Source organism: Oncorhynchus mykiss, chromosome 7 (assembly GCF_057628025.1).
Source record: "Oncorhynchus mykiss isolate SJ-2025 chromosome 7, ASM5762802v1, whole genome shotgun sequence".
In the NCBI taxonomy this organism is placed as follows: domain Eukaryota; kingdom Metazoa; phylum Chordata; class Actinopteri; order Salmoniformes; family Salmonidae; genus Oncorhynchus; species Oncorhynchus mykiss.
Genome location: NC_143028.1, coordinates 65,245,919 through 65,271,394, shown reverse-complemented (window position 1 = coordinate 65,271,394; position 25,476 = coordinate 65,245,919). Strand labels below are relative to the sequence as shown.

At 42.2% G+C, this 25,476-nt stretch overlaps 1 protein-coding gene across 4 annotated transcripts; it reads right to left on the bottom strand.

Moving 5' to 3' along the window:
- Positions 1 to 2,684: 2,684 nt before the first annotated feature.
- Positions 2,685 to 24,362, bottom strand: LOC110528386 (serine/threonine-protein kinase 38). 4 transcript variants are annotated; one of them, XM_021610413.3, is made up of 14 exons: positions 24,226 to 24,362; positions 19,408 to 19,544; positions 17,606 to 17,657; positions 17,398 to 17,520; positions 17,128 to 17,211; positions 9,899 to 10,022; positions 9,438 to 9,592; positions 8,206 to 8,308; positions 7,332 to 7,393; positions 5,824 to 5,941; positions 5,547 to 5,670; positions 5,236 to 5,331; positions 5,025 to 5,119; positions 2,685 to 4,844 (listed from the first exon to the last, which is right to left on the bottom strand). In XM_021610413.3, the coding sequence occupies exons 2-14, from the start codon at positions 19,536 to 19,538 to the stop codon at positions 4,687 to 4,689; spliced, it is 1,425 nt and encodes a 474-aa protein (XP_021466088.2). In that variant the 5' UTR covers positions 19,539 to 19,544; positions 24,226 to 24,362; the 3' UTR covers positions 2,685 to 4,686. The 4 variants fall into 4 exon arrangements, with proteins under 4 accessions (XP_021466088.2, XP_021466089.2, XP_036839872.1 ...); XM_021610414.3 differs by having other exon boundaries at positions 2,685 to 4,838; positions 24,226 to 24,358; XM_036983977.2 differs by lacking the exon at positions 19,408 to 19,544 and having other exon boundaries at positions 24,226 to 24,317.
- Positions 24,363 to 25,476: the final 1,114 nt, after the last annotated feature.

Below are 25,476 nucleotides of genomic sequence, written 5' to 3'. Positions count from 1 at the left end.
AGAGAGAAAGAAAGAGAGAATTAGTGAGAGCATACTTAAATTCACACAGGACAACGGATAAGACAGGAGAAATACTCCAGATACGACAGACTGACCCTAGCCCCCGGACACATAAACTACTGCAGCATATATACTGGAGGCTGAGACAGGAGGGGTCAGGAGACACTGAGGCCCCATCCGATGATACCCCCGGACAGGGCCAAACAGGCAGGATATAACCCCACGCACTTTGCCAAAGCACAGCCCCACACCACTAGAGGGATATCTTCAACCTCCAACTTACCATCCTGAGACAAGGCCGAGTATAGCCCACAAAGATCTTCGCCACGGCACAACCCGGGGGGGGGGGGCGCCAACCCAGACAGGAAGACCACGTCAGTGACTCAACCCTCTCAAGTGACGCACCCCTCCTAGGGACGGCGCCAACCCAGACAGGAAGACCACGTCAGTGACTCAACCCTCTCAAGTGACGCACCCCTCCTAGGGACGGCATGGAAGAGCACCAGTAAGCCAGTGACTCAGCCCCTGTAATAGGGTTAGAGGCAGAGAATCCCAGTGGAGAGAGGGGAACCGGACAGGCAGAGACAGCAAGGGCGGTTCGTTGCTCCAGTGCCTTTCCGTTAACCTTCACACTCCTGGGCCAGACTACACTCAATCATAGGACCTACTGAAGAGACTTAAAGGTTGAGACCGAGTCTGTATCTCTCACATGGGTAGACAGACCATTCCATAAAAATGGAGCTCTATAGGAGAAAGCCCTGCCTCCAGCTGTTTGCTTAGAAATTCTAGAGACAATTAGGAGTTCTGCGTCTTGTGTCCGTAGCGTACGTGTAGGTATGTACGGAAGGACCAAATTGGAAACATAGGTATGAGCAAGCCCATGTAATGCTTTGTAGGTTAGCAGTAAAACCTTGAAATCAGCCCTTGCCTTAACAGGAAGCCAGTGTAGGGAGGCTAGCACATTTTTTGGTTCTAGTCAGGATTCTAGCAGCCGTATTTAGCACTAACTGAAGTTTATTTTGTGCTTTATCCGGGTAGCCAGAAAGTAGAGCATTGCAGTAGTCTAACCTAGAAGTGACAAAAGCATGGATACATTTTTCTGCATCATTTTTGGACAGAAAATGTCAGAGTTTTGCAATGTTACGTAGATGGAAAAGAGCTGTCATTGAAACAGTCTTGATATGTTCTTCAAAAGAGAGATCAGGGTCCAGAGTAACGTCGAGGTCCTTCATAGTTTAATTTGAGACGACTGTACAACCATCAAGATTGTCAGATTCAGATTTGGGTTTGGGATGTCAGATTTGGGTTTCCAATCTCTCCAAAAGAATGTGATGATCGATGGTATCAAAAGCAGCACTAAGGTCTAGGAGCACGAGGACAGATGCAGAGCCTCAGTCTGACGCCAGTAAAAGGTAATTTACCACCTTCACAAGTGCAGTCTCGGTGTTATGATGGGGTCTAAGACCAGACTGAAGCATTTCGTATACATTGTTTGTTTTCAGGAAGGCAGTGAGTTGCTAGTTTTTTATATTTTCTGGGTCAAGTTTGGGCTTTTTCAAGAGAGGCTTTATTACTGCCACTTTTAGTGAGTTTGGTACACATCCTGTGGATAGAGAGCTGTTTATTATGTTCAACATAGGAGGGCCAAGACGGACTTCCAGTGTGTCCCCAACATCATCGACTCTCTGGGGGAGCCACCACGACCCGCAACCACACCCACAGGTTGACGAGCTGGATAGGCTGATCAGCACCGATCCCCACCCTCCAATGACAGTTGAAGGCATAGAAGTTGACCTTGTATAGGATCATTTATTCCCCATATTGGTTAAGGTCAGGGTTTGGCAAGGTTGAGCTGATCCTAGATGTGTGTTTTGGGGCAACTTCTACCCAAGGCCCTCATCTGTTAGCCTGTCTCCCACTCAGGATATGTACATTTACAGACACACGCAAACAAATCTCAATGATTGTACAGTCCAAACCCATATACACATACCGAGACAGAGGAGCATGCAACACAGACATGTATACAGATGTTAGATCTTAATTTGGTCACTGAATAAAATCAATTCACTGGGAATCCACACTAATGCACAGTTGTATGAACCGTTTTGTACTTTTAATGTAGCTTAATTTTGGCCAGGTAATAGCCTAACCACCGATCAAGCAACATTACATCGGCAGAAAAGTGTGTATGTTCAAATTCTGTTGCTGCAGGATCATTTTGCTGCAACAATACCGGTCAAATTAAGATCCTACATCTGTACATGTACGCACACATACAAACACAGATTTGGACAAGGAGGATGTTTACAGCATATAACCAGACCTACTAGTGTGTATCTGTTCAGTTGTCTTATTAATACTTTACCCCCCCCCCCCCCACCCAAGTGTGTGTGTGTGCTGTTCTCTTTCTTTTTACGGCTGATGACATTTTATACTATGGAAATTGTTTATATGAAGGTTGCCGTTCAGTATTATTGTTTAAGGTTATGTACATAGTTTTTCTTTGAAGAATTCGTTCCAAGAATTTCACAGCTGCAGAGGAAATTTGAATAAATATATTGACGACTGAACTAACTTTATGATTTTGTGTGTTTTGCCTAATAGAACCTAATGTTGACATCTTATATAAGGGATGGCTGTCCTGACAAAGACATACAAATGAAGCCACAGACAGTATGCCACAGAGTTGTAAAACACTTTTATTGAATGATATCATTTTAGCATTTAAAGCTTTTTTCTTTGCAAAGAAATGTGGTTGAGCTGAAAACATTCAAAACCTCATAGAAGTATTCAATAAGACACACACTCACGTCTATGCAGAGTATACTGTATGTGTCATCCAGCAGAGAGAAATGATTGCGGTTTATACATGTAGTCATGTTATACATGTAGTCATGTTAAACACATCAGCAGACATAATGGAAAGTGTTGTACCGCCTGTTTGTCACGTGTACCTTTTCAAACAGCACTACAGTAGTAAGGCTGCGTTTACACAGGCAGCCCAATTGGTATCCACTTATTGGTCTTTTGACCAATCACATCAGATTATTTTCACATCAAATCAATATCAGAGCTGATCTAATTGGTCAAAAGACCAATTAGTGAAAAAAATACCAGAATTGGGCTGCCTGTGTAAACGCAGCCTGTGTGTCTATCATTCTAAGCAGCTGCTCAGGGCTTACTTCTCCGGCAATAAAAACACCTTAAAGCACTCGAGTGAAAACTAGAATGAGTAGAAAACTACACTTCAACGTCATTCAGTCGTCCATCTGGAAAGGACACTTTACAAAGGTATTACTAAAGGGTAACTATATGGGAATTACCTTTAAGCATAAGAAGTTACATAGCACTTAGCATTGTATTCTCTTGAAAATTCTAAGACTTTGAACAAAGGGTTAGTGTTCCATAGCTGTACTACTACCAGATGGCATAGTAATTAGATGATTTACTAGTTACTCTAGTAAAGTCTCCTGTAGTTACTCCAGTAAAGTGAGAACAAGTTCACACACACACACACACACACACACGCACACACACACACACACACACGAAAGTTGAAATTCCATATTTAGGGAAGTTCTAAAATGTACACGAAATTCATGAATAACCAGCGTTATTCATAAAACAGTGGTACCTTTGTGAGTTAAAAATACTATTTGGAAAAAAACTGAAGACTAAAATAAGAATCCTTTCTTTAAATACCAGCTTTAGAAAGTCCGGCTGTAAAAAAAATCAAGTAAGTAAGTTGTGAGAGCGAAAGTCCAGATCTTTCCACCATGCAATGAAACAACTTGACATTAAAGAAGGGGGGATTCAAATGTTAAACTACTGTACAGCTCCTGTAGTTCTTTGGGTAAAGGCAGATTCAGACAGCTCAACATACACACACAACCAGCATTAGTTATATCCCTGAAAACTAATACTATTTCAATACAATAGCATTTAGAATCAACCTTATTGAAAATGTCTGTATTATACAAAATTACAGAAGAAAAATAACTGGGCACAACAAAGGCAGTAAAGGAGAAGTGGTTCTTGCTTATATTTCTAGAGGAGTAGCAAGACCACGATGGAATGTTCTGTCCTTTGTTGAAAATTCTCACTCACTAACTGGTGACATCACAAAAATCCCCAAAATAGAACCCTAAAATAGCAATCGTCTAACTCCTCCCTTGAAGGCAAGCAGTGATCTGATGACATCACAGGGGAAGTGATACAGACTGCTGGGAACCTGCCAGCTCCCAGAGAACAGTAGAGACGTTTTCCTATGAACAGTCTGACTGGTTGAGGAGAGGAATAGGGAGAAGGTTCTGGAGGGGCACAAAGGGGGCGGCTCTACGGCTGTTCAGTGCTGCTGGGAAGGTTAGAGTTAGGATTTATTGGGTCCTACTCAATCAAAGCTGCTATCCCGGTTTCTAAGATCAAGTTTTACATTCGCAGAAAGGTCAAACAGTGGTCACAACCGTTTATTCACCGGGTATAATGAATCCTGGTTCAGGAGGCCTGCAGGGAATATACTTACCCCATTAACACAGTTTAACTGAACTGGCGAAATAAACTGATATTTAGCTTTTTTCATATTTGTGGTAATATGAAATAGAACAGTGAAGTGAAGACATCTGGGTGTTGCTGGGAGGTGAGGGGTTCAGGGGGCCATTGCAGCAAAAGTTATTGGGTCACAGTTCATCTCTTACTTCCCTTCGTGTAGGAAGGGATGGCTCCCCTGGCTGTCAGACCCTCAAAGCGCTTGTAGGTGTAGTTGATAAAGACCCAGTCCTTATTCTTATAGTCAGCCTCCGCTGCAGCTGCTGCTGCTGGGGACTTGGTGGGAGCTGCTGCAGCTTGGGAGAGAGAAGAGGGAGAGGAAGGAGGGAGTGGAAATAGATAAGGAGAAAGGGAGAGAGCTTTATAGTTGATAGTCACAGGGTATTCTGTGCAACCACACACACACAGAGTCAAAATAATAATCAACTGAGACACAGGAAAATAGGTTCTGCTGAAACTGTCTGTCTTTCTCTCACCTGTGGGTGAAAGGATGTCTGACTCAGGGAACTCATCGAAGTTTGACGTGTCGTCGATGCTTTTAATCTCAATGGGGATCGCTGCAGGTCTCTCCCTGCGATGGGTGACAAAACGCAAAACTGTAGTGAGGCCTGGACATTTGGACCACTGAGGTATAAAAACCTTATTGATTTAGATATAAACTGTTCCTTGTAAGTAGTCCCTGTGTACCTGATGTGGTCATAATCGACTCCCTCAAAAAACAGGTTTCTCTTGATCTCCTCCACTCCTGTCGCCCCGATCCGATGGTCTCCCTCACAGCAGAACCTAAGCAGTAAAATAGACGTGTTTAGATCCTGAGAACAACCATAGAGGGATATAGAAGTGTGCTTGCCATAGATACAGAACTAGCTTGAAATTACATTGTAACCATTTAGTTGATGTTCATTCTTCTCAAGAGCAACATGCTATGAGTAAGCTACAGAATGTTTATTCATCTTGCTCTATTTTTCAACATGTTGATATGTAGTACTGGTGTTGACCTGAGGATGAGATCCTTGGCCCTCTCTGAGATAGGTACTTCTGGAGGGAACACCAGAGTCTCCTTCCAGTTCATCACTTTCTTATAGGTTTCCTGGGGCGTCTCTGAACAGAAAGGGGGGTAGCCTGGAGAGAGAGAGGGACATTTAGACAGCAATCCTAATTCAATCATAACTTGCTTCAAACTGACATCAATGCGTGATTTACACAAAGGTTTCAGTTACTAATGCCACTCTTAAGTTAGGGCCTGTGTTTCCAATCAACAGATATCCCTCCTACCAATCAACATCTCATACATGATGACCCCCAGGCTCCACCAATCACAGAGCTTGTTGTATCCAGTCTGCATGAACACTTCTGGGGCAATGTAGTCTGGAGTTCCCACAGTGGAGAATGCCTGAGAAATGGTGAGAGGAGAGGAGAGGGGGGAAAGGAGAGAGGGAGAGGAGAGGACAGGGGGGAAAGGAGAGAGGGAGAGGAGAGGACAGGGGGGAAAGGAGAGAGGGAGAGGAGAAGACAGGGGGGAAAGGAGAGAGGGAGATGAGTAGAGAGGAGAGGGTTAAGGTGCCTGCAGACTAGGTTCTTACTGCAATATTACTGTATGACCCTCTTGAGACACCATAGCAACAACATAGCCAGTAACACTGCTTCAAAATAGTCCGAATTAATCTAAGATAAATCAAGAAATCTGTAATAGATGTTGACGTTTTTGCAGAGGAGGTCTTAGTCGGGAAAAAACCTTCAGAACATCAAAATGTCACAAAATAGGACTTTATCTCCATAGCCCAGACAGTAGAACAACCTCCATAGCCCAGACAGTAGAACAACCTCCATAGCCCAGACAGTAGAACAACCTCCATAGCCCAGACAGTAGAACAACCTCCATAGCCCAGACAGTAAAACAACCTCCATAGCCCAGACAGTAGAACAACCTCCATAGCCCAGACAGTAGAACAACCTCCATAGCCCAGACAGTAAAACAACCTCCATAGCCCAGACAGTAGAACAACCTCCATAGCCCAGACAGTAGAACAACCTCCATAGCCCAGACAGTAGAACAACCTCCATAGCCCAGACAGTAGAACAACCTCCATAGCCCAGACAGTAAAACAACCTCCATAGCCCAGACAGTAGAACAACCTCCATAGCCCAGACAGTAGAACAACCTCCATAGCCCAGACAGTAAAACAACCTCCATAGCCCAGACAGTAGAACAACCTCCATAGCCCAGACAGTAGAACAACCTCCATAGCCCAGACAGTAGAACAACCTCCATAGCCCAGACAGTAGAACAACCTCCATAGCCCAGACCGTAAAACAACCTGTAGCTCACAAGTTCAATTTGCATTACCAGAAAAGTCCTGAATTGACCAAATCGACCTCAGACGTTTCCCTAACGATGCCATACACTTGCTGCGGAAATGTAACTGACGTAACAGTGAGTGTGCTGTATATCTCCTTACAGGGACAGGACTCCAACCACCTGCACACCAGATGTGTACTGTACTGTGTCTGTGCTCCTACGCTGCCCTTCCTCACTTCATCCAGAGACAGTCTCTACCGACCAACAGGCTCTCTAGTGTGACAAAATGTATTTTCTTTGGCGCTGCTATACTCTTTCACATGAGAGAACACTTTTTCCTATGAGTAAATAAACACAACCAACACGTCTAAAAAACAGAGGTCATTGCAAAACCGTATACTACAGTCATCCCTGTTGTGTTTATGAAGAGGTTTAAGATAAGCTGAGTAGTAATTGAAGGTAGCCAGAGCTCCATGACACCCACCAGCTGGCGTCTGTTCCTCTTCCAGGTCTCTGCTTTCCTCTTGGAGTTCATGTACTGAGATGCTGTAAAGAAAACATTATTTGTCACAGGCACAACTCAATTACAACTACACACATCGGTGGAAAATGTACGACAGATCATGACAAATAAGTGCCTTCAGAAAGGATTCATACTCCTTGACTTATTACACATTTTGATGTGTCACAGCCTGAATTCTAGATGGTTTTTCTCACTCATTTACACACAATTTCCCATAAGGAAAATGTGAACAAAATGTTTTTAGAAATGTTTGTAGATTTATTGAAAATTAAATACAGAAATGTATAATTCACTTAAGTCAATACATGTTAGAATCAACTTTGACGGCGATTACAGCTGTGAGTCTTTCTGGGTAAGTCTCTAAGAGCTTTGCACACCTGTACAATATTTTCCCCATTATCCTTTTCAAAATGAATTGTTAGATAAACATTTTCAAAACTGTAACTCAGCCGCTCAGGATCATTCACTGTCGGTAAGCAACTCCAGTGTAGATTTGGCCTTGTGTTAGGAAAGCAGCCTGAAACATTGCAATATTCATTGTGAGGCATTGGAAAACCTCCCTGGTCTTTATTTGAATCTGTGTCTGAAATTCACTGCTCAACTGAGGGACCTACAGATAATTGTATGTGTGGGTACAGAGATGAGGTAGTCATTCAAAAATCATGGGGTATTGTGTGTTTAGGCCAGCGAAAAGAAAAAAAAAGATTCAATCAATTTTATATTCAGGCTGGGAAAAGTCAAGGGGTGTGAATACTTTCTGAAGGAATTGTATACTGTAAGTTGTATAGTTTTATCAACTGAAATGAATCACGTATGGCTTTATGGTTGTACTCACTGAAGTCATTGGAGATGCTGTGGTTGAGGTTCCTGTAGAACTCTGTACGATGGGCTTTCTTCAACCCTGTACACAGGCCAAAGTCTGACAGCTTCACATGGCCCTGGAAAACACACACGGTTAGCTGTACTACACAACTTCCTGGGGATGTTTCAGTAATACTGTGTGACAACACCAGAGAGTGTTTCTGAAATCACACTTCCTGGGGATGTTTCAGTCATACTGTGCGACAACACCAGAGAGTGTCTCTGAAATCACACTTCCTGGGGATGTTTCAGTCATACTGTGCGACAACACCAGAGAGTGTTTCTGAAATCACACTTCCTGTGGATGTTTCAGTAATACTGTGTGACAACACCAGAGAGTGTTTCTGAAATCACACTTCCTGGGGATGTTTCAGTAATACTGTGTGACAACACCAGAGAGTGTCTCTGAAATCACACTTCCTGGGGATGTTTCAGTAATACTGTGTGACAACACCAGAGAGTGTTTCTGAAATCACACTTCCTGGGGATGTTTCAGTCATACTGTGTGACAACACCAGAGAGTGTTTCTGAAATCACACTTCCTGGGGATGTTTCAGTCATACTGTGTGACAACACCAGAGAGTGTTTCTGAAATCACACTTCCTGTGGATGTTTCAGTAATACTGTGTGACAACACCAGAGAGTGTTTCTGAAATCACACTTCCTGGGGATGTTTCAGTCATACTGTGTGACAACACCAGAGAGTGTTTCTGAAATCACACTTCCTGGGGATGTTTCAGTCATACTGTGTGACAACACCAGAGAGTGTTTCTGAAATCACACTTCCTGGGGATGTTTCAGTCATACTGTGCGACAACACCAGAGAGTGTTTCTGAAATCACACTTCCTGTGGTGAATGTGAAACTGTGTGTGGATTTATTAATCTAGACAGGGTCGACAGACAGATCACCACATTATAATGCTGATGTCACTCTCCTGTCTGTGTGTGTGTAATGATGTCATTTCAACCATATTTAAACTTGTGTGTAAATGATGTCATTTCAACCATATTTAAACTTGTGTGTAATGATGTCATTTCAACCATATTTAAACCTGTTTGTAATTATGTAATTTCAACCATATTTAAACCTGTTTGTAATTATGTAATTTCAACCATATTTAAACCTGTTTGTAATTATGTAATTTCAACCATATTTAAACCTGTTTGTAATTATGTAATTTCAACCAGGTAGTGTGTATGTGTACCTTAGAGTCCAGCAGTACATTGTCAGGTTTGATGTCTCTGTGTATGAAGCCCATCTGGTGTATAGAGTCTATGGCCAGTACCGTCTCAGCCACATAGAACTGAGTCTCCTCCTCTGACAGAGTATCCTTCTTCATCAGCAATGTCATCATGTCACCTGCAGGGGATGCAACACAGACCATCAGCATCACACACACACACACACACACACACACACACACACACACACACACACGACTGCAAACATGCACATGGACATGGACAAACATAACACCCACATCTCCAGCAGTGGAGGCTGGTGGAAGGAGCTATAGGAGAATGAGCTCATTGTAATGGCTAGAATGTAATGCATGGAACAGAGTCAAACATGTGGTTTCATATGCGTGATACCTTCCATATATTACATTCCAGCCATTACAATGAGCCCATCCTCCTATAGCTCCTCCCACCAGCCTCCACTGACCTCCAGGTAGGAACTCCATGAGTAGGTAGAGGTTAATCTTGTCCTGGAAGCTGTAGAACATCTTGACCACCCACAGACTGTCTGCCTGCACCAGGATGTCCCTCTCAGCCCGGATATGGCCCACCTAACATAGAAATACAACACAGATCATGCAGAATTAACAGACATATTCTCTCTACACTCATTAGCACTGAGCGAATAGTGCTTTTTGAGGTTGGGCGTTTTCGGTTCGATTATTTAAAAAAATAGTTTTGGTTACGATTACAGTGCCTTGCGAAAGTATTCGGCCCCCTTGAACTTTGCGACCTTTTGCCACATTTCAGGCTTCAAACATAAAGATATAAAACTGTATTTTTTTGTGAAGAATCAACAACAAGTGGGACACAATCATGAAGTGGAACAACATTTATTGGATATTTCAAACTTTTTTAACAAATCAAAAACTGAAATATTGGGCGTGAAAAATTATTCAGCCCCTTTACTTTCAGTGCAGCAAACTCTCTCCATAAGTTCAGTGAGGATCTCTGAATGATCCAATGTTGACCTAAATGACTAATGATGATAAATACAATCCACCTGTGTGTAATCAAGTCTCCGTATAAATGCACCTGCACTGTGATAGTCTCAGAGGTCCGTTAAAAGCGCAGAGAGCATCATGAAGAACAAGGAACACACCAGGCAGGTCCGAGATACTGTTGTGAAGAAGTTTAAAGCCGGATTTGGATACAAAAATATTTCCCAAGCTTTAAACATCCCAAGGAGCACTGTGCAAGCGATAATATTGAAATGGAAGGAGTATCAGACCACTGCAAATCTACCAAGACCTGGCCGTCCCTCTAAACTTTCAGCTCATACAAGGAGAAGACTGATCAGAGATGCAGCCAAGAGGCCCATGATCACTCTGGATGAACTGCAGAGATCTACAGCTGAGGTGGGAGACTCTGTCCATAGGACAACAATCAGTCGTATATTGCACAAATCTGGCCTTTATGGAAGAGTGGCAAGAAGAAAGCCATTTCTTAAAGATATCCATAAAAAGTGTTGTTTAAAGTTTGCCACAAGCCACCTGGGAGACACACCAAACATGTGGAAGAAGGTGCTCTGGTCAGATGAAACCAAAATTTAACTTTTTGGCAACAATGCAAAACGTTATGTTTGGCGTAAAAGCAACACAGCTGAACACACCATCCCCACTGTCAAACATGGTGGTGGCAGCATCATGGTTTGGGCCTGCTTTTCTTCAGCAGGGACAGGGAAGATGGTTAAAATTGATGGGAAGATGGATGGAGCCAAATACAGGACCATTCTGGAAGAAAACCTGATGGAGTCTGCAAAAGACCTGAGACTGGGACGGAGATTTGTCTTCCAACAAGACAATGATCCAAAACATAAAGCAAAATCTACAATGGAATGGTTCAAAAATAAACATATCCAGGTGTTAGAAAGTCAAAGTCCAGACCTGAATCCAATCGAGAATCTGTGGAAAGAACTGAAAACTGCTGTTCACAAATGCTCTCCATCCAACCTCACTGAGCTCGAGCTGTTTTGCAAGGAGGAATGGGAAAAAATGTCAGTCTCTCGATGTGCAAAACTGATAGAGACATACCCCAAGCGACTTACAGCTGTAATCGCAGCAAAAGGTGGCGCTACAAAGTATTAACTTAAGGGGGCTGAATAATTTTGCACGCCCAATTTTTCAGTTTTTGATTTAAAAAAGTTTGAAATATCCAATAAATGTCATTCCACTTCATGATTGTGTCCCACTTGTTGTTGATTCTTCACAAAAAAATACAGTTTTTTATCTTTATGTTTGAAGCCTGAAATGTGGCAAAAGGTCGCAAAGTTCAAGGGGGCCGAATACTTTCGCAAGGCACTGTATTTTTAAACATTAAATTAATTACGAAATAATAACATTAAAACTATTTCAGATTTGATTCATGGAAATTCCAAAGGAAAAAATATTGAACATTCAACTGTCAAAACATTGACAATTTTCCATTGTCTCTGTCAGGTCCATATTGAGCAGACATCAATAAATACAATATTTCAGTGGTGTGTATAACTTCCTTTTTTATTTCATTACTTTATTATTTTCCATTCCAAGTCATCATCTCTGCTCCGGCAGTAGCAACCAGCCAGCCAGGCAACGCTATCTCTGCTCGGGCAGTAGCAACCAGCCAGCCAGGCAACGCCATCTCTGCTCGGGCAGTAGCAACCAGCCAGCCAGGCAACGCTATCTCTGCTCGGGCAGTAGCAACCAGCCAGCCAGGCAACGCTATCTCTGCTCGGACGGTAGCAACCAGCCAGCCAGGCAACGCTATCTCTGCTCGGGCAGTAGCAACCAGCCAGCCAGGCAACGCTATCTCTGCTCGGGCAGTAGCAACCAGCCAGCCAGACAACGCTCTCTCTGCTCGGGCAGTAGCAACCAGCAAGCCAGACAACGCTATCTCTGCTCAGGCAGTAGCAACCAGCCAGCCAGGCAACGCTATCTCTGCTCGGACGGTAGCAACCAGCCAGCCAGGCAACGCTATCTCTGCTCGGGCAGTAGCAACCAGCCAGCCAGGCAACGCTCTCTCTGCTCGGGCAGTAGCAACCAGCCAGCCAGACAACGCTATCTCTGCTCGGGCAGTAGCAACCAGCCAGCCAGACAACGCTATCTCTGCTCCGGCAGTAGCAACGAGCCAGTCAGACAACGCTATCTCTGCTCAGGCAGTAGCAACGAGCCAGTCAGACAACGCTCTCTGCTCAGGCAGTAGCAACACACACACACAGCTATCTCTGCTCAGGCAGTAGCAACACACACACGCACACACGCACACACGCAGTACTAAAAGTTTACTTGTTCAATGAATCGGAAGAAGAAAAAGAGTTAGATGTTTTCTGTTATCCATTATCTCACTAGGAACAACTTAGTAGTAACTGTAGTTCTGACTGCGCTATTCTTTATTTTTGCAACATGAAATCACTATCAGTTAGCATGTGGAACATTCAGAGCCTAAACTCATCAACCTTTGGACTGAAGAGTTTAGCACTGGAGTTAAATCTTAAAGATGTTGACGTCATCATTCTGCAGGAGACATGGTGTAAGGCTGACATTGTCACTCACTGCCCCACAGGCTACAGAGAGGTAATCATTCTGCAGGAGACATGGTGTAAGGCTGACATTGTCACTCACTGTCCCACAGGCTACAGAGAGGTAATCATTCTGCAGGAGACATGGTGTAAGGCTGACATTGTCACTCACTGTCCCACAGGCTACAGAGAGGTAATCATTCTGCAGGAGACATGGTGTAAGGCTGACATCGTCACTCACTGCCCCACAGACTACAGAGAGGTAATCATTCTGCAGGAGACATGGTGTAAGGCTGACATTGTCACTCACTGTCCCACAGGCTACAGAGAGGTAATTGTGCCGTCACAGAAACACAGCTCTGTCAACAGAGGCAGAGACTCTGGAGGACTGATCATTTGGTACAAACCCGAACTACAACATCTAATTGATCCCCTCAAAATTTGTAAATATCACATTCGGTTAAAACTGAAAAACATGAGATATTCCCCACCCTTGAGGAACAGACGTGCCATTTCCAGGCTCAGGGAAATGTGCTCATCTGTGGGGATACAAATGTGCACACAGGACCCCTACCTGATCTAACGACCACAAGGGGGGACAGCTTTATTACAGGCCATACTGTTTCTAACTGTCTTCATCTCCCCATAGAAACAACAGTGACAGCACCATCAACAAAAACAGAAGGTATCTGTTGAAGCTCTGTAGAAGCCTGGGTCTGTACTTTGTCAATGGTAAGTTACGGGGGGACTCTTTGGGGAGATTCACCTACTGCTCACCTCTTGGCCACAGTACAGTAGACTATATGATCACAGACATTGACCCTTTCTCTCTCAGCTCATTCACTGTCAAGCCACTAACACCTCTGTCTGATCACAGCCAAATTACCTTGTTCCTCAAAACCACACATTCACAGCCCAGACGAATACCAGAAAGCAACCAGTAACCAACAAATCCAAACACTTAGATAACTTTCTGGATACCACACCAACTCAGAGTAAAACTTTTTTTTAAATGATATATTCAGGAAAACTGCAAAAGAAGCACAACTGAAATTGATTTTTAAAAAAGAAAGAAAAAAAAGACACAGATGACAACTGGTTTGATGCAGATTGTAAAATTATAAGGAAAAAACTTAGAACACCATCCAACCAAAAGCACAGAGACTCAAATAATTGTGAATTACGCCTTCATTACTGTGAGACTTTAAAACTCTATAAACGTACACTCGTAACCAAAAAAGCACAGTACAACAGCAAACAGCTGACACTAATGGAGGAGTCCATAAACACATCAACTTCTGGCAAAATTGGAAAAACCTAAATAAGAATCGAAACTAGAGGAATTAGAGATACAAAATGGACAACCCATTTTAAAACACTACAACACTGTTCAAATTGACACAAACGCAGAACAATGCCAAATTCATGAGAAGTTGAATGGAATTCATGAGAAGTTGAATTACTGACCAGATGCTCAATAAGAAACTTCAGGCCCTCACATTTAAAAAACCATGAGGACCTGATGGCATCCTAAACGAGATGCTCAAATTAACTAGTGCAACATTTCAATTGGCTATATTGAAACTGTTTCATTTGATACTGAGTGTAGGTTATTTTCCTGACATCTGGAATCAAGGACTCATAACCCCAATCTTCAAGAACGGAGACAAATTTGACCCTAACAATTACAGAGGCATTTGTGTGAACAGCAACCTGGGGAAGGTTTTCTGTAGTATTATAAATGTAAGAGTTCTAAACTTCCTTAATAAGCACAATGTCTTGAGTAAAAGCCAAATTGAATTTATACCAAAACATTGCATGACGATATTTACACCCTAGACACCCTGATAAATAAACATGTCCACCAAAATAATACCGAAATATACGCTTGCTTTATCGACTTCCAAAAAGCATTTGACTCTATTTGGCATACAGGACTGTTCTACAAAAGTATTGAAAATGGTGTAGGGGGTAAAATATATGACATAATTAAATCAATGTATACTGTCAATACATGCAGCATTAAAATGGGCAAGAAAACAACAGAATTCTTTAACCAGGGGCGGGGCCTTCGCCAGGGTTGCAATCTGAGCCCTGCACTCTCTAATATTTACATCAACGAATTGGCCACTATTCTAGAAAATCCACGTGTGTTCTGGTGTTAGTCTCCACAATTCAGAGGTTAAATGCCTACTCGTCGCAGATGACCTGTGCCTGCTGTCACCCACAGCACATGGCCTACAGCAGAGCCTAGACCTGTGAGAGCAGTACTGCCAGACCTGGGACCTGGCAGTAAACCCCAAAAATACAAAAATAATGATTTTCCAGAGAAGATCCAGATCTCAGGGAATTAGTTCTCAATTGGTACAAAATATATAGAGTACTGCACACACTGCAATTACTTATGTTTAAAAATAAGCTAAATTGGACACCTTAATGAGGCAGTGAATGAATTGAGAGAGAAAGCACGCAGGGCATTCTACGCCATTAAAAAGCTAAGTCAGGCTTCCCGAGTGGCGCAGTGGTTTAAGTGTGAGATTCTGGGTTTGAGTCCAGGCTCTGTTGTAGCCAGCCCCAACCAGGAGACCCATGGGGCGGAGCACAATTGGCCCAGCATCGTCCGGGTTAGGGGGATACAAATGGGGGGGGTGTTCTTGTCCCACGGCGCACTGGCGACTCTTGTGGTGGGCCGGGCGCAGTGCAAGCTGACACGGTCGCCAGGTGTACAGTGTCCTCCGACACATTGGTGCAGCTGGTTTCCGGGTTAAGTGGGCATTGTGGCAAGAAGCAGTGCGGCTCGGTTGGGTCGTGCTTCAGAGGACGCACGGCTCTCGACCTTCGCCTCTCCCGAGTCTGTGCGGGAGTTGCAGAGATGAGACACGACTGTAACTACCAATTGGATACCACACAATTGGGGAGAAAAAGGGGTAAAAAGTTTGTAAAATATAAAAAAGCGAATTCTAATTGAAATACCTATTAATATTTGGCTACAACTAATTGAATGTGTCATTGAACCAATTTATGACAGCGAGGTGTGGGGTCCACTTGCAAAACAAGATTTCCCCCAATGGGACAAACACCCCATTAAAATCCTGCATGCAGTGTTCTGTAAGATTCTCCTACATGTCCAGGGGAAAACTACAAACAATTGCATGCAGGCCAGAATTAGGCCAACACTCACTAATAATAACAACTAAAAAGAGAGCAAATAAGTTTTAGAAAAATCTAAAATACAGTGATCCTCTCTCATATCATTACCAAACCCTGCAATGCCAAGAGCTGAGCAAAGAAAATAGCCCCCTCATCCAGCTGGTCCTGCGGCTGTTCACAAACCTGTTCTACCAACACACTGAAGTCCCAGGACCAGAACATCCAGTCAATCAGAATAAACCAAATTACAACACAGTCAAAATAAAACTACACTGATTATTGGGAAACACAAGCACAAAGCAAAATGCAGTGCTATCTGGCACTAAATTGACAGAACACGGTGGATAACTATTTACCCATGGTTACTGATCAAAACCTTGACAAAGTACAGGCTCAGTGAGCACAGCCTTGCCATTGAGAAGGGTAGACACAGGAAAACCGGGCTCCCTGTAGAGGAAAGGCTGTGCAACCACAGCAGAACCTGAGACAGAGCTGCATTTCCTGACAACATTTAAAAAATATATAAAACAATTAGAGAGTGTAATTTCCCCAAATTGGAAACCCTTATTCAAGGTTTCAAAGACATCTCTGATGAGAATAGGCTACCCATCCTGTCAGGGGAGGACACAGAGAGCTGTGGGTTGGCAGCGCACTACATTGCTGCCTGCCATAAGATGAGGAACAGTGTCTAGCAGACCAATCAACCTGCACATGTCCTTTATGCTTACTGTTATTGTTCAATGTGTTGGTTATTCTGACCCTTGATTATTGTTATTACTCTTGTCTCGTTGACAATATTGTAAATCTCCAAAGTAAGTTTGGCAATATGTACATTGTTACGTCATGCCAATAAAGCAAATTGTATTGAGAGACAGAGAGCAAGACGGAGAGAGAGCAAGACGGAGAGAGAGAGAGAGAGACAGAGAGAGACAAAAGGGAGAGACAGAGACAGAAGGGGGAGACAGAGGGAGAGACAAAATGAGACCGAGAGGGGGAGAGACACACACCTGTTCCTTCTCCAGCATGTCGGCCTTGCGCAGGATCTTCATGGCGTAGATGTGGCCTGTGTCCTTCTTCTGGACCAGACGCACCTGGAAGTCAGGGGACAAAGGTCAAAGTTGAGCCAACATGGCAGCAAGAAGTTCACGAGGTCATAGCCAATGCAAGGGCATTTACACTGCAGTCATCAATACATTTTCTGAAACAGTGGATTAGGCAGTTGTGCGTTTTTTGTGTTCAGACGTGTTCAGAATTCTAATAGCTCCATGTATGCTTACCTCTCCAAAAGCTCCTCGACCAATCACCTTGAGGGACTCAAAGTCATCCAATCCCAGCCTGGTTCTCTTCAGCCTCAGGAACTCTGTCTCCTTACGTGCGTGCTGGGAGCGCCGAATACGCTTCTGCAACACAGGTTGTGTGTAAGTGTGTGTGTGTGTGTGTGTGTGTGTGTGTGTGAGCACGTGCCACTGCTAGAACTATACTCACCTCTTCATCAGGCAGCCCCTCCTCCTCCATCACCATCTCCAGCTTCTGTTGCCTGGCAACGAAATAGGGGTTGAAGGTCAAGAGGCAAAGGTTATGGTCAAATATGCTGATTCAGGAAGACACCTCCCAACCTACTGATCACTACACTACCTGCTGTTTCATTTCTACAGGACAGTTATGGAGGAACGGTAACAGAATTGGAATGGCCCATTCATACATTCTCAAAGAGAAACAAACCATAAACATTGGTGGGTAGGTTGAGCTGTGACCAATGTTCCCTCCAAGCTGCATGCAAGCGCATAGCTCCCCCAGGACTGCCCCGCAGAAGAAATAGCAGCCCGCGTAGAGAAGCACGAGATTGAACTGCACTCAACTTTCTAGAGTTTTCCCCGTTAGTTAACACTATCAACGTTTCCCTTTACTGTGGGAATTAATAAATAATAAAAGCCACTTTCAATGCAACAAACCCGAAACAAAATAAACTATGTAAGACTTAGCATGCAAAACTAACTATGCAAGAGTTTTTGCTGTAAGCAGAACAGAGTAGGATTCTATTGCATTGACAGGCAAAACTGAGGCCTGTACTCTTCACAGACCGGTAAGCCATACCGCAGATGGCCTATATGCACATAGACCATTGCCATTTATGGATCTGTGCCATTCACTTTGAACTGGACTGTGTTTACAGCATGAGAAGTTGTGAGTTGATCCGCATGTTTTTAGATCAAAGCTAGAGCTACACGTGTGTACATTTGACCTTCACTAGTTAGGAACTTATTAACATAGTTATAGATCATTTGTAGTCAGCAATGGGGGAGTGGTTGCTCCCTACAAGATCACAAAACATGTGCATTTCTAGCCATCTTTGAAAAGCGAGTCAGGTAAAGAACAGTGTTGTATTTTGAGACAGGCTTGAATACGCTATGTAGCCAATAGGCAGAGGGGAGCATTATTTGTCTGATTCTCTGTAATAATGGTATGGGAATAATGATGCATTCTATTTTGTGGTTTCTTGCATCAAACAACACAACAACATTTTCAGTCACCTTGTCTGAAAGACAACTGGAATAAACAGGTTAATGTCAAGCCATGATGTTTTTTCAAAAGTCTCATGGAATGTAGGCCTACATTGAACACCACATAATGGCTGCAACTGTAGGCTGTAAAATTCAACAGCTATTTCCATGTTAAAAATGCTATGGGATGCATTTTCTCCATTGTTTTTGATGGTAGGCCACTCTGGTAGGTCTACATTATGATCAAATACCCACAGTAGCCAACTTGACCAAACGGGTACAGCTTCAGTGTTCACAGCAAACGCGCGCCAGAAGTTACAAAGAATTTTCACAACATTCAAGTTTGCGCTCAGCAGACCTTAAATTCGCTCAGTGCCTAATTTTTTTTGAGGGAACATTGGCTGTAACTGGGAGTTTGCTTTGGGAATAACTTCCTTTTCAGACGTCTGTAACGGCTTCTAGCCCCTGAGCTAACTGTATAAAACACTGTCTCTCTCTTCCTTCCTCTTTCTTTTTCTCAACCACACACATACTCTCTTCCTAATAAGGGGTTTCCATAAAGAAATGGTGTGATAAAGTTACAGTCCACCAACACTCTCTCACACACACACACACACACACTGGGGCTCTAAGCAGAGAGAGATCACGTGATGTGTCACACCTCTACTCTCTTCTCCTCGTTTGTGGCAAGCCACTGTGCTGCCTTCTTAGCTTCTGACATGTTTTCAGGAATCATCTTTGCTTTTCAGAGTTCCAGTTTGTGTGAGCATGGTACAGAACACCCACCTCATCTCTCTCTCCTCATGCTGGTCTATCAGGTTACAGTAGAAGTTCTCCAGGGTCACCATAGCCATGTTCACTCTCTCCTTGGTGTGGTTACTCATCGAGGAACATGAGGAATGACCCCTCGTTGCCATGGTTACCTACCCACACACACACACACACACAATTAGTGTAAAGTGTCCTATGCCCTACTGTCTACAGATGTCCCCTATTATGTAGCCTCCAGCTGGTCACCACATCTCTCTGACGGATATGAGTGATAGATAGCATAACTGATGGCGCTAAATTGAACCACAAAATTCACAATAAAAATGAAACCAAATTGATTCATTCATTTTTGCGCCTTTCAAATATCATACCATGAAAAGATGCCCATATTATGCCAACTTAAAAGGTGGGGTAAAACAATTGGTTATTCTATATTACAGTGAACTTTGAGTGCATATAACAAAAGTTTTCCACAAACAAAATGGCAGGTAAGTACATCATTAATACGGTGTGATGACTATTGCCTAAGTCAATTCTAATTCAATTTTAACACAGTAAAAATGGATGGTAAATATTCTCACGTGTTCCACTGGTAGATCAACAATACAGTGTGATTAACGCGAGGGTGCAAAGCTGGCATCAAAGCAAAGGGTGACTACTTTGAAGAATCTCAAATATATTTTGATTTGTTAAACAATTTATTGGTTACTACATGATTCCATATGTGTTATTTCATAATGTTGATGTCTTCACTATTATTCTACAATGTAGAAAATAGTAAAAATAAAGACAAACCCTGGAATGAGTAGGTGTGTCCAAACTGACTGGTAGTGAATATATATATGAATTAATATTTTTTAAGAACTCAGTCCAGCTTTCAACTTACTCTTGAAAGTTGTAATAATAGAATGCATAAGGTGCTATTTGGGTAGTGCATCAAGTTTTCCTCTTAGAGAGCTATTTATATCTTGTCATAAATGCCCAAGTCAACTATCTCATATCAGCTAATGTTTTTAGCTAGGTTTTGTTAGCCTATACAGTTTGCTCTAATGTTTGAGTCACTCAAATATCACATGAATAGACATTAGAAATTGCAAAATGTATAGAATTGCAAGAAAATGTACTTAAAAACTGCCAAATTGTCTCTGCACCCCCTGACAAAATGTGTAGAATTGCCAGAAATAAGCTTTAAACCTGCAACATTTTCTCTCCGCCAACAAGAGGGGTGTGAACAGCAGAATGTTCCCCAATGCTGGAAGAGGGTCCTGAGTGAAAAAGTTTGGTAACCCCTGCTGTAGAGTAGGAATGATGGAGGGGAAAACTAAATGGCATTTTTTCCCACCAGAAATTAGTATAGGGGATTTCTTAAGGCTTCTAATCTTATGCCTATATAACTCTGTGTATTATTGCACAAAAAAATGTATTTAAACTTTGTAAAAGTTAGGGCAGGGAGGAAGGGGTGGATTATAACCATAAATATTGCTTTATTCCAAATGGACACCTACTCCCTAGGCACTTCAAGTAGATCTTCTCCAGTCCACTCATGTACAATTATTCATGTACAACACACCTATACAATTATTGGCACCATTCACAAACCAATTGTTAATTCACCACAAAATCAACATTTTGCCATTTCCATCTCAGGCTCCTGACTTTATTCCCATTTCAAACCTGTGATTTCAATTAAAGAGGGGGGCCCATAAGCGCAGACGAAGGACATCAAGGATCTGGAAAGAACCTGTATGGAGGAATAGAGGAATACAGATCGCTCCTAATGTGTTCCCTGCCCGGCCAAACTGAGCAATTGGGGGAGAAAGGCCTTGGTCAGGGAGGTGACCACGAACCTGATGGTCACTCTCACAGAGCTACAGAGTTCCTCTGTGGACATGGGAGAACCTTACAGAAGGACAACCATCTCTGCAGCACTCCACCAATCAGGCCTTTATGGTAGAGTGACCAGACGGAAACCACTCCTCAATAAAAGGCACATGACAGACTCTCAGGCCATGAGAAACAAGATTCTCTGGTCTGATGAAACCAAGATCTAACTATTTGGCCTGTATGCCAAGCATCAAGTCTGGAGGAAACCTGGCACCATCCCTACGGTGATGTATGGTGGTGTTTTTCAGTGGCAGGGACTGGGAGACGAGTCAAGATCGAGGCAAAGATGAACGGAGCAAAGTACAGAGAGATCCTTGATGAAAACCTGCTCCAGCGCGCTCAGGACATTCAAGTGTCTGAATATCCTTGAGTGGCCCAGCCAGAGCCTGGACTTGAACCCGATCTAACATCTCTGGAGAGACCTGAAAATAGATGTGCAGCAACACTCCCCATCCAACCTGACAGAGCTTGAGAGAATCTGCTGGGAAGAATGTGAGAAACTCCCCAAATACATGTGTGCCAAGCTTGTTGCATCATACCTAAGAAGTCTCAAGGCTGTAAACGCTGCTAAAGGTGCTTCAACACAGTACTCAATAAAGTGTCTGAATACTTATGTAAATGTAATATTTCAGGTTTTTTTTAATTTATAAATTAGCAAAAATGTCAAAAACCTGTTTTTGCTTTGTCATTATGGGGTATTGTGTGAAGAGTGATGAGGGAAAAACTGTTTTCCTCAATTTTAGAATAAGGTTGTAACGTAGCAAAATGTGGAAAAAGTCAAGGGGTCTGAATACTTTCCGAATGCACTGTATATATTTTTTGCATATATATATATATATATATATATATCTTTATTATTTTCCCCTAACTCTACCTCCCCTAATTGGAGTAAACCTAGTGGGCAACAATACTTAGGCTTCTACTTCCAGCTTATACATACATTTTACAGACATGGTAAATGGTAGACTTTCCATTAGTTATCTATTTTGTTGTCTTTTTTTCTTTTCTAATCCCACCCTTCAGCTACCCTTAAGCCCGCCTATTTATCTCTAAAAACCATCCAGTCTTGACTTCTACTTGCCATATATTTTTCAACTCTGCTGTGATGTTTCACAAAAGTTCTGAACCTGTCTATACGCATAGTTCCACAGATTCCAAATTAAAGATGAACACCTTTACTAAAAGTACTATTATATTATTGATCGACTGACCATGGCTTTTCAAGACACCCAGCAGAGCAATTTGCAAAGACAGCTTTAAATTAATGTTGTGATTTTTCAACCGTTCCTGAATCTGCTACCAAAAACAAGCTACATATGGGCAGTACCAAAACAAGTGATCAAATGATTCTGTCTCTTCGCAGCTAAAGCTGCAGAGCTGGGATGGTTGTATCCAGCATATATATAAGATTATTATGGTTGCAAGAATTCTGTATAATTTAAATTGAAAAAAGTGTTTAAATCCAGCGTCGTTTTGTGTATCAGTTCATAAACCCTTTGAATCAGCACATCAAATATCTCTTCCCAACTATTTTGCAACCGGTCTGGCACAGCCGTCAATTATTTGGTCCTTAAATGGAACTGGTATGCTTTTATATATTTGCTATACTCAGTGTATGATATGCAGCTGCTTTGTAAAAATATGTATGGCTTTTTCCCAAATTAATTTATGATCAGATACTTCAGTTGTAACTGATTTTGCTGCTCTAAATGTTTACAATTGCTAGACAACTTTAGCACAGTCCCAAACTTAGACTATCCTCCTTTTTAACAACAGCCTGTATAGAAATCAAAATGTCTCCGGTGCTGCAGCATCTGCTCATTCGTTGTCATGCTCTGTTGTGGTATTTAAAAAATGTCTGCTTGTATCCAGTCATGAGGTGTGTTTATAAAAGGCATTTTTTACTCAGACCGCAAATAAGATGATAGATTCATGCAGTGCATTTATTATAACGTAGTTATTTTCAACTCTACCCTTGTCCTCAGTGGTCTGCAAATCCACAACCGTCTGGCTACTTTGTAATGTAATGCTTACAAAACAAAGTACATTTTCTGAAGCTTCATATCTAAGGCTCTGTTCTGTCCTAGGAGTGAGGGTAAACGTAGGCATGTTCTCTGCTATCCACTTTATGTTTTTATTATAATTTGGGGTATGGCGGGGGGGGTTCACTTTCTTATTTTCAAGCGTTCAGGGATGGTTGGGTAAAAATATATTCCTATGCTGTCCCTTAAGACAACATAGTCACATTCATTTCTATAAAGCCCCACAGTGGAGTCACCTCTTCCTAGAGAGATTTAAACGGTTATGAAAACGTCATGCCAGGGTAAGCCTACACGAAACACAGTCCTTATTTTAAGTGTTTCTAAAATCCCCTATGGGGAAAATGAATGGTGAAAAACATTTCCTTGTTTAACCGCTAGGTTTTATGGGTATTACAACTCACACTGTGTATTCTGTGGACAAAACACACACATATGTCCCCTGTCTCTTTCGCGAATGTTGAATATAATTCCATTTGAACTTGTTGTCCGCCGATTTTTTCATTTTGTGTGTAGAAATTTGAGACAAAGAATCGACAGTAAAGTACTTTCAAACCGAATCTAAAACGAGGGTCTCTGTGTGTGGCTATCACGATTTGTATCACACGCACAAGACGGAAGTACCGCGATGCATGAACAACTTCAGTTGTACAAAACGGAACTCAACAGTGTTTGGAGTAAACACCATAGAGCCTTTGTTTTACTATTAAAGACTAATGTGATTGTCAGTCAAGAGAGATGAGCCTTTGTTTTACTCTTACGGTATCTAACATTATCACAACTTTCTAAAGTAGCCTAAATCTCCATATCTCCCACGCAAAGTATCAATAAAACAACGTTCATAAAGTAAGTTCGTATGGTACATCTACAACGTGTACATGATCATTGTCAAATTAAATGTTACTCTCACCTCCTCCGTTATGGTATTAATCGTTGAAATTCAATTCGGATCTGTTCCTCTCGTCTGATGACGGTCGGTATCCACTCGTAATTACGGGAAGTGAAGTGCCCCTCCCGCGGAGTTCCAAATTATCCCGGGCCATGTTCGGGTGGGCTACTCGGGTCATATTCAGGTAACGATGATGTTGTTAGTCTGACCCTTAGAATTCAAAGAGGAATGGCAGAATTATTTGGGTTTCAAATATTACTATAACATACCCTGATGATCATGTGATGAAACCTCAAAGATCAATTTAAATTGTATTTGTCACATGCGCCGAATACAACAGGTGTTGTAGACCTTACCGTGAAATGCTTACTAAAAAAAGTAAAGTGACTATGCATAGATAATAAACAGCAGAGTAAATCCCTCTAAAGATGAGGATTCCCGAGTGGCGCAATACAAGAGCCGTCTCTACAGTCCCTGGTTCGAATCCAGGCAGTATCCCATTGGGCTGCGGACAATTAAGCCCAGCATCGTCCAGGTTTGGCCGGGGTAGGCCATCATTGTAAATAAGAATTTGCTCTTAACTGACTTGCCTAGTTAAATAAATAAAAATATTCACAATCTGTCAAAACGTGTCCTATATACGATACTGGTTTTTATTTTTTATTATCCATTTGCTTATTTCATCCTTTGACATTCACGTGGTGTACAGGTCTGATCATCATATGATAATTTATTTTGAGTGATACTCTTGTATCTGTTTCCAACAATACTTATTCCTGCGTACATGGACAGTAGGTGATGTGATATGTCTGCAATAAAGTAACCTTGAAAGCCCATTTTGTTTGAAGGCACGTCAGTAACTGTTCAATTATCATAAATCCGCTAAACAAATTTCAGAGGCACGCAACAATTAAATATCGAACAAGGTTATGACATTATTTGTAAATGCTGTCTTTTTTTCCTTTTTTTTTTTTACACACAATGAAAAATGCAGGTTGACGTTCTTGAACACGCTGTGTTCTCGACTGCTACGGAAGTGCGGTGTTTTTCCGACAGTGTTATCATCAACCAAAGATTATGGATATGCTGACAAGATAGGTCTACATGTCTTTCAGCCCCAACAATGGGAACATAATAACAAATCATTTGTAGACTGCAAGAAACCTAAACATATAATATTTGACTAAAACATAATTTCAAACATTGCTTACATTTTTATATGATCATGTGTCTCTCTTATGCGTGTAAATACTTGGGAACAGATTTCCCAAC

Excerpts from the sequence above, each read along its gene's own strand:
- LOC110528386 (XM_021610413.3), bottom strand. The coding sequence starts at position 19,538 with ATGGCAACGAGGGGTCATTCCTCATGTTCCTCGATGAGTAACCACACC. Across the intron at positions 8,309-9,437 it reads ATGTACTGCTGGACTCTAAG|GGCCATGTGAAGCTGTCAGA; the intron begins GTACACATACAC and ends TGTGTTTTCCAG. Across the intron at positions 5,332-5,546 it reads GCCAAGGATCTCATCCTCAG|GTTCTGCTGTGAGGGAGACC; the intron begins GTCAACACCAGT and ends TTTACTGCTTAG.